General features: G+C 41.8%; 1 protein-coding gene across 1 annotated transcript in view; it reads left to right on the top strand.

The window, feature by feature from the left end:
• The first annotated feature begins 3,759 nt into the window (after positions 1 to 3,759).
• cdh2 (cadherin 2, type 1, N-cadherin (neuronal)) overlaps positions 3,760 to 9,868 on the top strand; it is a 42,896-nt gene continuing 36,787 nt past the window's right edge. Inside the window, exons 1-2 of the mRNA XM_066677221.1 lie at positions 3,760 to 3,904; positions 8,683 to 8,791. Coding sequence (XP_066533318.1) covers positions 3,854 to 3,904; positions 8,683 to 8,791 — 160 coding nt within the window. The 5' untranslated portion in view covers positions 3,760 to 3,853. The remainder of the gene's footprint in view (positions 3,905 to 8,682; positions 8,792 to 9,868) is intronic.

Below are 9,868 nucleotides of genomic sequence, written 5' to 3'. Positions count from 1 at the left end.
ACTGTCCAATTTAGAAGGAGCAAGAGGAAGAGAGCTGACCATTACTGTGATGGTAATGTACTGTAGGAGTCGTGTACTGATGCTATAAGGGAGGCTATAAAGTGCTTTGCTGGTTAGAAGTTGTAACAATAAAGAGAGCAGCTGGGTGCTATAATGTCTGATATACAAGTACTGCTGTCACACTGTGATACTGATATTCACGTTTAGCCCGTGAGAAAATGTATTAATGCATTGTATGCATTCTAACGTTCGGTTCCCTGAAATAGCAGCCTCTCTGTTGCCAAGCAGTTCATGTTTAGGTTTTATTTTTTTTAATATACTGATTTTATTTATTTTTTTGTTGGTTGCTTTGTTTGTATGGTTGGTTGTGGATTTGACAGGGACAATGCAGATAAGTATTCATTCATTCATTTATTATCTGTAACCGCTTATGCAGTTCAGGGTCGGGAGCACCTGGAGGAAACCCATGCAGACACAGGGACAACACACCAACTCCTCACAGACAGTCACCCGGAGCGGGAATCAAACCCTCAACCTCCAGGCCCCTGGAGCTGTGTGACTGTGACACTACCTGCTGCGCCACCGTGCTGCAGATAAGTATTGTTACATTTATTCATTCATTCATTCATTCATTCATTATCTGTAACCACTTCCAGTTCAGGGTTGTGGTAATATTTTTACATGTTATTAATTATTCATATCATTTAGCTTAAGCTAATGTGCAGCCCCGGTGGCGCAGCAGGTAGTGTCGCAGTCACACAGCTCCAGGGGCCTGGAGGTTGTGGGTTTGATTCCCGCTCCGGGTGATTGTCTGTGAAGAGTTGGTGTGTTCTCCCCATGTCTGCGTGGGTTTCCTCCGGGTGCTCCGGTTTCCTCCCACAGTCCAAAAACACATGTTGCAGGTGGATTGGCAACTCAAAAGTGTGTGTGTGTGTGTGTGTGTTGCCCTGTTAAGGACTGGTGCCCCCTCCAGGGTGTATTCCTGCCTTGTGCCCAATGATTCCAGGTAGGCTCTGGACCCAGTTGTATCATGTGTAAATTACTACCCACAAGCAAGCTTGTACTTCCTCAAACACTACAAATCTACATATACTTTTTTTTTTTTAGTTTTTCACTAAAGAGGTGTTCTTGTAATGGATTCTTGTCCATTGGATAAGGTCTGCTTCTATCCTTGATCCTCAGCTCATTCACTCCTGACCGCTGCAGTCTCTAACCGTGTGCAGCTGGACACAACTCAAGCATCAGAGGAAAAACCAATGAAAGGCTTCAGTTAAGTATCTGTTGCAGCAGTGTGTTCTGAAGGGATGACTCAAGATGTGCTCAGGTAAAGTCTCTCACACTTGCTCTCTCTCTCTCTCTCTCTCTCTCTCACTCTGAGCCAACATTTCTGACATCATTCAGGCAAGCCAATGGATCTACGGACCCAGTTTGTCTGTGTGTGTGTGTGTGTGTGTGTTTTAGGAATGGAGGTGTACATTAAAAAAATAAATGATCATGATGAATGAATCACTTTCAAATGGTCCAAAATTACTTGAAATATGAAGCTAGCTTACATACAATTTCTGAAAGTTTTTTCCTAATTTTGGAGGCTTTTTTTATGGAATGGCAGTCTAGGGTTAGGTGAATCACAACATCATTGATTTACAAAAATACAGAACACAATGAGGATATCCCAAAGAGGCAGAAGTACAGAATTTGTGTATGTGTGTGTGAGTGGGTCTGTGTGTGTGTGTGTGTTGGCCAGTCAGTAATGATGAGCAGATGGTGGAGCTCGCTGATGACCGGACACTCTCTCAGAACGGGCAGGACATCTGCTCTGTAGACATACACACACATACAAAGTTGCCACAGTGGTCACTCCTCAAGCCGGCGCGATAAAGACAGTACCTGAGCTAACGTCTGTCACCAACCTGCAGTGTACACTCACATTAGAAGGAAGCTGGATTAAGGCTGTCCTACAGCTTATAAAATAATGAATTTGAGTTTCAATTAAGCCTGTTTCAAGTATTACACTACTGCCTAATTGTGATTATTTCAGCAGATCGCAATCATTTTAGCTGAGTGCAATTATTTTCCCCACATGTTAGCTCTTATAATCGTATGTTTAGATTGCAGACAACTGGACGGGAGCATTGTCATCTGTTGAGTTGAAGCAAATAGACTTCTTCTAGATAGTCATCATTATGCCCGTATATGGAATTCTGGGTATAAGCTGAATTTCTCTGTGACAAAAATGAATGCCATTTTGAAAAGTGTTGCTATGGATCAAGACTCAGTTCATCTTGTCCTATGGGCATTTTATATTCAATTAATGACAACAAATCCTATTAATTATGGGGCTTTTAAAGACATTTGTGCATCTTGTGACTCCAGTTTGATCCCCACAACCAGCAGAAGTGGTTGACCTCTGGTCTGGATGTGTGTTCACTGCCCCTAATCACATCTGTGTGTGTGTGTATATATAAATGCAAAGGTCAAAGGTCAAATGACCATAAAGCACTATTTGTATTAAACAGTTATCTAAACAACCAAAATAGCCCACACAAGCCTTGTGAAATATGTTAGTTACGTTGTTCTGACACTACTAAGCTACAGATGTTTTGGGTTATAAAAAGGTTATAGTTGTACAGCTGTAGCAATGTTCATATTTCAGCTTCTTAAAAAACATAACATTAGGAAAAATCTAAGGGAAATGTATGTAGATTAAAACTATTTTTAATAACCACGAGGCACAATTATGGTGATTTTGAAGATTTTTTGTCCCCCAGAGTATTTCGCTTGGACATCGATATACTAATCAAACTACTATGCTGGGTAGAAAATGGCTGCAGCTTCAGAGGTCTACTTTATTTATTTATCATTTATTTATAAATACATAAACAGGCAAATTATTAACATATTATTATTTGCAATGGCAGCCTGGCAACAGCAGTGGCTACTTGAGGAAAGGAGGACATTAGATGTACAGCATAAAAATAAAATCATCAAAACATTGTACAGGTTCAAATAGCAGAAATGTGGGTACATGTAAGAGTTTATCTGAGGTAATATTTAAAACCTGATATATGTGTGAACATATATAAATGTGTGAACTAGTGTTTGTATGAATGCTTAAGGTTACATGGTAACAATGATGCAGTGAGTAATGTTTGTTTATTTGAGCTTGGCTGAGGGCTATCCACAGCTACCAGGCAAGATAGCTAATCAGCAAATTTACCCTTTCAGTTTCATGCTTTACCAGACGCATACAATAGCCATTCACTGATTCCTTCCGTGGCCATTAATCATCTGCTTAACTGTCCTGCACGTGACAGACTTCATTGCATTTCGTGTTAACGCCTTGGGAATAACGTTACCTTACCCCTACATCTTGGAGGCGCGCGTTACTACTTCAGAGTCTTGAAAATCCCCCAGACGATTAGGAAGCATTAAACGGAGGAGGAGGTGGAGAAGGGGGGCTGGGTGGGGTTAAAGAAAGAAGATTTTCCTTTTGTTGCGCTGAGGGAGGCGCCGTCTGTCACTCCTCCTCACAGAGAGAGAGAGAGAAGAGAGAGAGAGAGAGAGAGAGAGAGAGAGAGAGAGAGAGAGAGAGAGAGAGCTCCACTCGCGGCCGCCAGAGGGAGACACTGAGGCAGCTCTGTTCCCTCAGTTGAGTTGAGAGAGGGACAGACCAAGAGCAGCGAGCGAGCGAGCGAGCGAGAGAGAGAGAGAGAGAGAGAGAGAGAGAGAGAGAGCGTGAGTGAGAGAGAGTGAGCGAGAGAGAGAGAGAAAGAGCGGAGTCGCTGCAGCCTCGCGGACCGCTGTAAGCATCATTCTGACCGAGCAGCTCGTCGGCGGAGGGCGGAATTTAAACATGGACCGGAGAGGAGGTGCGATGCTGCTGGCGCTCCTCGCCGCTTTGCAGGTAAATAAAGCGGGCTGTGATGTGCATATTTATCCCGGGTCTTTTCAAGCAACGCTTGAAGACGACGCACAACGAGGGTGAAGTTAAATGGTGCAGCGGCCGTTACATTATACACAGGAGTCTGAACGTACATACTGCAGCGTTTAAGGTGAAATGGCTAACTGATGTATAAGAACGAACCTGTGCGTTTTTCAGTGTGTGTTTTCGACGTGAGTGTAGTGTAAAGCTCCTAGCCGTTAGCCTGCCGCTGTTAGAGAGAGTGTTCCCTCACAGGGCGATGTTGGCTCGTCGTATTCGCACTGGCGCTTCTCACATACGGGGTTAGAGCCCTTTATTCGTTAAACAACAGCTTCTTTGCAGAACAGTTCATTTTTACCTGAAGGTTAGAGACCGCTAAAAGAACAAAAAACAAAAAACGACGCCTCAGCGGTTTAGTTTTCGGTGCCTGGACTGGGTTGTTGCTGGAAATGTCCGCACAGCGCTTTAACTGTCCCGGGCTGAGGGGCTGGTGGGAGTGTGGCGAGGGGGCGATGTTGGGGGATGGCAGTTAGCGATGGATGCGGATTTTCAAACCTCGGCTTTTGGCGTTGAGATGCGAAGTTCCCACAGCTATTTTATCCGCAGAGAAACTGTAAAGCGGTGAATTAATAGCTGAGTTGAGTGGGCGACCCAGAAACAGACTCGGAGCTCCGTCCTAAAGAAAAAAGATATGCAAAATATTATCAGCAGTGAAGGGGCTCTGCAGAAGCCCGGCTCAGAACGGTGAAATGTTAGAAACACAGCGTGGGCTTGTTTGTATAAAACTGTTGTAAAATGTCCCCATTCCTCTCTGAATTAGAGGAACACCACATCTGAACATGACCACTTTACACCCCTGTTCCTCAGCTGGGATGGACAGAGAGCCGAGGACGACGTATATGCAAATGCGTGTGTGTATTCAGCAGGCTCCGCAGGCTGTGTTGAGTCCAGAGTCTTGGGTTGAGTTGAAATTGCCAAATCAATCAGAGGAGAATTTCAGAATTTAATCTGCCTTGAAGTGTGCCAGTGTGCCAACGGCAGCGGCTAGAAGTTTGCTTGGTTTGTAAACTGTATTCTCTCTCTCTCTCTCTATATATATATATATATATATTTTTTTTTTAAGAGAGATGTTAAGGGATACTGCAGACTATCTACATTTTCTCCAGGGTCTGAATATGCAGACCTGCTCGGGTTCCACCAGGTCCCACTGTGACAGTGTGATCCTATGCTGTATTTGATGTTTGCACAGCTGTTTTAGTCTTATTCACAGTTCGTGGTAAAGCTGCAATGTTGTCTTTTCATAATCAGTGTGGTATCTGGAGTATCAAAGGTCTACCGCCTGGCTTAAAAGAAAATAAAATATATACAGGAAACTAAAGGCGTGATGCCTTTGAGGACTGTCTTAAAAACTGGGAAGGGTTGTCTTACGTTCAGAACACTTCATTAATATACTTTATATACTCTTTTGTGGGTTTATTTTTTAAATGACCTGGTAATTTCTTAAACCAAACCAAAATGAGTTGTAATTATTGCGATGTTAGATATTCGTATCGGGACATGCCTAGCGTGTAACAGCTCTACACTCTGCCCCATGCTTGTTTAAGCCCCTCTGATGTTGATGAGTTTGGGGGTTGGGTACACATGATGCTCTCTTGGTGGGGGTCGGGACTCTGCGTCTCTTCCACAAACACATCTAGTGTCTAGAAACATGATTAAAGGCTGTGGGCATGCGGGACTCATTCTGATGTCCCGCTTTTCCTCGAGTTTTGTCCAGTTCCTCTACCCTCATTTCTTCTTCCCTAAAGAGTGGTGTCAGCAGGAGCACACCATCTCAGACTCTTCCCTCCATCTGCACGGATATTTGATACACACTGACAGCACACTGCTGAGCAGCTGCTGACATTACAGTTTAAAAGCAGATTTCTAACCAGTGCATCAGTTCAGAACACTGTCTTTTGTGTTACACTTCGGCAGTGGGGCGGTTGCAACTGCTCCTCTCTGTCTGATATCATGGATATTGATAAGTATGCATCATTGCAGGAGGAAAAAAAATAAAAACAATCAGTGCCTGACCACCTGCAGTGATGACCAGGCTTGTGCTATTAACAGCAATGCATGTGGAAATCAAAGCAAGTGGTGTCTATCAGGTGATTGGTTTTGTGGAAGAGAGAGAGTTAACAGGTCACTCAAGCACCCTTTGAGGTAACAAGTAATTAACATGTTTGGTGAATCGGTCGTCTCATTAACAAACAAGGCCAGTCGTCTCCTCTCTGCCTCTGATCTCACTCCAAAAACAAAGAGGCCAGTTCACAGCGGACATCGGGAACCCAATACTGGCCGCCTTTGATCTTATAATTCACCTTGCGCAAGCCAAATCTACCCATTTACCCATACCAGGGGACAGAGGGTGTGTGTCGTGCTGCATCTGAGCTGGATCTTACAGTAAAGCTTTAGTGGGTTATGTTGATATGTTACAGTCATCACACTCGGATATGGGACCAAATGTCCTCACTATATGACAAAGCTAAAGACAACTCAAGGGTGACCTACCTTTTCAGGACCTTCTTGTTCTAAAACAAGACAGTGAAGTTTTTACAGACAGAGGGTGTTACATAGAAGCCTCAGCTATTACATGTAATATTAAAATGTTTAGTAATTAGCTGCCCACTGTTTGATTTTATTAGACTTTCAATTCTTTGGGTAAACATGCTTTTATTTTGTTTAAGGACATTTAGCAGGATAATTTTCTGAGCTTCTTGTAAACACCTACACAGTGTAGTCTTCAAGCTTGGTTGCTTTCCACATAATTTAAATTAGGTTCATATCTGTAACTCATAAAATTATTAACTTTTTAAGGTTTTAAGGTATGGCTTGAAGCTTTAAAGTGACAGGAGAATGAATAATGTGCACAGCTGGGGTTAGGGTTAGGACAAATTACCTACTGATATATTTGATTATGTACTAGGCCTTTAGTGTTGGAAGCAATATTTCGGAGAGAAAATTTCTTGCTTTTATCTGACGCAAAAGAATGTAATAACTTGTACTTAGTGGCCATTTTTAACCGGAAGTTAAATGAATGAAATGGTGGCCTTTGTTCTGTATGTATACAGTTATGACCCCACATCCTGACAAGTTATAAAAACAGGCTTGTGTGTTTTCATTAAGCACTCCTCCAGACCAGGTCTGTAGAGCCAGACCGTGTGTTCGACGGTCAACTCGGATTCCCTAATGTCTCGCCCTTCTGACCTCATCAGTCTAATTACACCCACTCCAAAACAACAGATGCTTCAGTGCCACAGGGGGGAAGAAGGAGAGGGGGAGGGGGGGTCGGTGACGAGAGAGGCGAACGTCAGGTCTTCAGGGAACATGACACTCAAGAGGCACACTGAATAATTTAGAAACAGGAGAGAAGGTTATTATTATTTTCCAAATCAATGAATCACTGTCCACTTGCCATGCACAATGAAAAATATCCTTAGTGGTCAATGAGGTTGTCAGGATCTGGACTGATGTAGGCTTTCCTATGATAAGGGCTAATCTTTCTGAGTGTTATTTTTGAAATTCAATTTTAGGCTTTGAGAATGAGTAGGCCCTGGCAATAAAACAATAGCGGTGTGTATCGTGATAGACACGTCATCGATCGCCATAAGATATACGCTTGATAGAATGTTCAAGAGTTTCACTTTAATTCATTAAATGCCAACTGCCAGGAAAACACATTGTTTGGCTTTATAAACAAACCTCAAATGACACATGCATGCACATATTTATACATTTATGCAGCACTGTACCAAATGGCTCCTTAAGCCCTGTGTAGTGCATGATATAGTTCCTTAAATGATGGCTTCTAAACGTAAGTACTGTGCAATGTGTCTACAACTAATGCATTTATATTCAGCTATCACATGCATGACCACTTTTCTAACATTCAGTGCATTATTTTGGTGTTGAAACCATTGTTTTGTCACCCATGCAACGTACTACATAGGACATGCATAGGTGCGTGGGACAGAGCCTGCACATCACTGCAGGTGGTGGCTGATGACGACAGTACTAAAGGAGATACGTACAGGCAAAGAGACACATGAAATATAATCTGAGCATGTACATATTCCATGAAAAGAAATATGTACCTGATCTATGAGCACATAGAAAGGTCATCCAGACCAAGAGCAGGAGTACAGCAGCTTGTGAAACAATATGTCTTGCTAGCAGTTTGAAATGAATCCATGTGTAATACTTGTGAGTAAGCACTGGGAGGTTTTTTCTAATACACATATGCTTTATTACATTATACATTGTTCATTTATTTTCATAGGTTTTTACACTTGTTGTGTCTTACAAACTATAGGTTGATTTACCTCAAAGTTTAATTTGAATTTCTGTGTTTACAAAACACTTACATTGCACATATTTTGAAACATTTTATTTACTGTGTCAAGTAAATTCTTTAAGATGTGTTTATTTGATGCATCTTATTGTTATAATTCAGTTATTCTCAAGTTGTTTTTATCTGTTTTTTTTTATTTAAGGTGTATATATATATATATATATATATATATATATATATATTTTTTTTTTTTATTTAAGGGGTATTTATCGTTATTTACATCGATAAACTACAGTTGGTGTGTCCACTGATGAATCATCTGACCATTGTGTTCAAAAGGCCTTGTATGACTTTGGCAATGCCATGGGCTAATGTTAATTGCTTCTAGTTAATGGCAGTGATTAAGCAGCATGCTTTGCTGTTTTGGCAGGTTCTGGTGCAGGACAGCGGGGCTATGGTGTGCCAGCCATCCTTCACCCAGCAAGAGTACAGTGTCATCGTCAGTGAGGTCATCACCAAGGGACAGGCTCTGCTCAAAGGTAATGCAGGATGGCGTTTGTTATCTATACAAATATGCTGTGTTTAAAATGGTAATCACTGCTTTCTGCTGAACAATATCAGGAGCACAACATAGGGGTATGGACATATTTCCTGTAAAAGAGTACCGTATTAAGAGATTATTCTTGGTGTAATTTTTGTGTTTGGAACTGTAACTTCAGATGCCTGGTACTTTCAGGTGCTATGCACCACCACTGCAGCATATTTTAAAGTGAAAGTAGCATGGCTTGTGTATGGGTGTCTAATTGAGATTCACTGGAATAAATTACAGTGATAGGTTGTAAATGTAAGGTGTACGATCTGATGTAAACCACAGAATTATGCGTATGCAGTATGGCAAAAGTACAATAGCCTGATAACAAACTAGGCAGCGCAACAGATGGACTACCATCTGTAATTATAGACCTACAAAGTACTTCTGTATGGTCAGTGGAAATGAGAAAATGGATAGTGAGTGTGGAAACAAGGAAGTGGTCATAACGTTTTGGCTTATGCTTGATAAGTTGAAACAGAGATTGGATAGCCACATGGAGAACATACCCTCACTTTGGACTAGTTTAATCTTTTATTTATACCCCATTCAGTGTAGTTAAGATTTTCTCAAGAGTGTTGAATGTGTTGTTCGATACGTGTGTATTAAATTGAGAGTTTCATACTGAACAATAACCTACAATGCGTTGTTACATGCCCATGTGCTACCTATTATAGTGCAACGTGGGATTATACGAGTGTACCACATGTTATGTATTCAAACAGAGTCTAAAAATAGCTCACTGTGTGATGAATAGGACATAGATTCAGACAAGGCCAATACATTACATTTTTTGCATTCTTTAAACTGTCTCACACTGAAGAGTGTCCAGTGTGCACAAACAGTCTGATGTTATAAACGGTAAGCACTAGCGAGACGGATAGTGACGGATTACTGCAGGAGTCTGCCTTTCAAGCTGCTTCTCCACTGGCTGCCGGTGGGAGAAGAGTGTTATGTGGGGGAGGGGTCTTGTTTTTTTTTTTTTTTCAGTCTGCGTGTGTTTGTGTGAAAAGCAGTGGGGGGAGGG

The sequence above is a fragment of the Hoplias malabaricus genome, chromosome 7 (genome assembly GCF_029633855.1).
Source record: "Hoplias malabaricus isolate fHopMal1 chromosome 7, fHopMal1.hap1, whole genome shotgun sequence".
In the NCBI taxonomy this organism is placed as follows: Eukaryota; Metazoa; Chordata; class Actinopteri; order Characiformes; family Erythrinidae; genus Hoplias; species Hoplias malabaricus.
The sequence above is the reverse complement of the archived record's forward strand: the minus strand, read 5'-3'. Positions and strand labels throughout refer to the sequence as shown.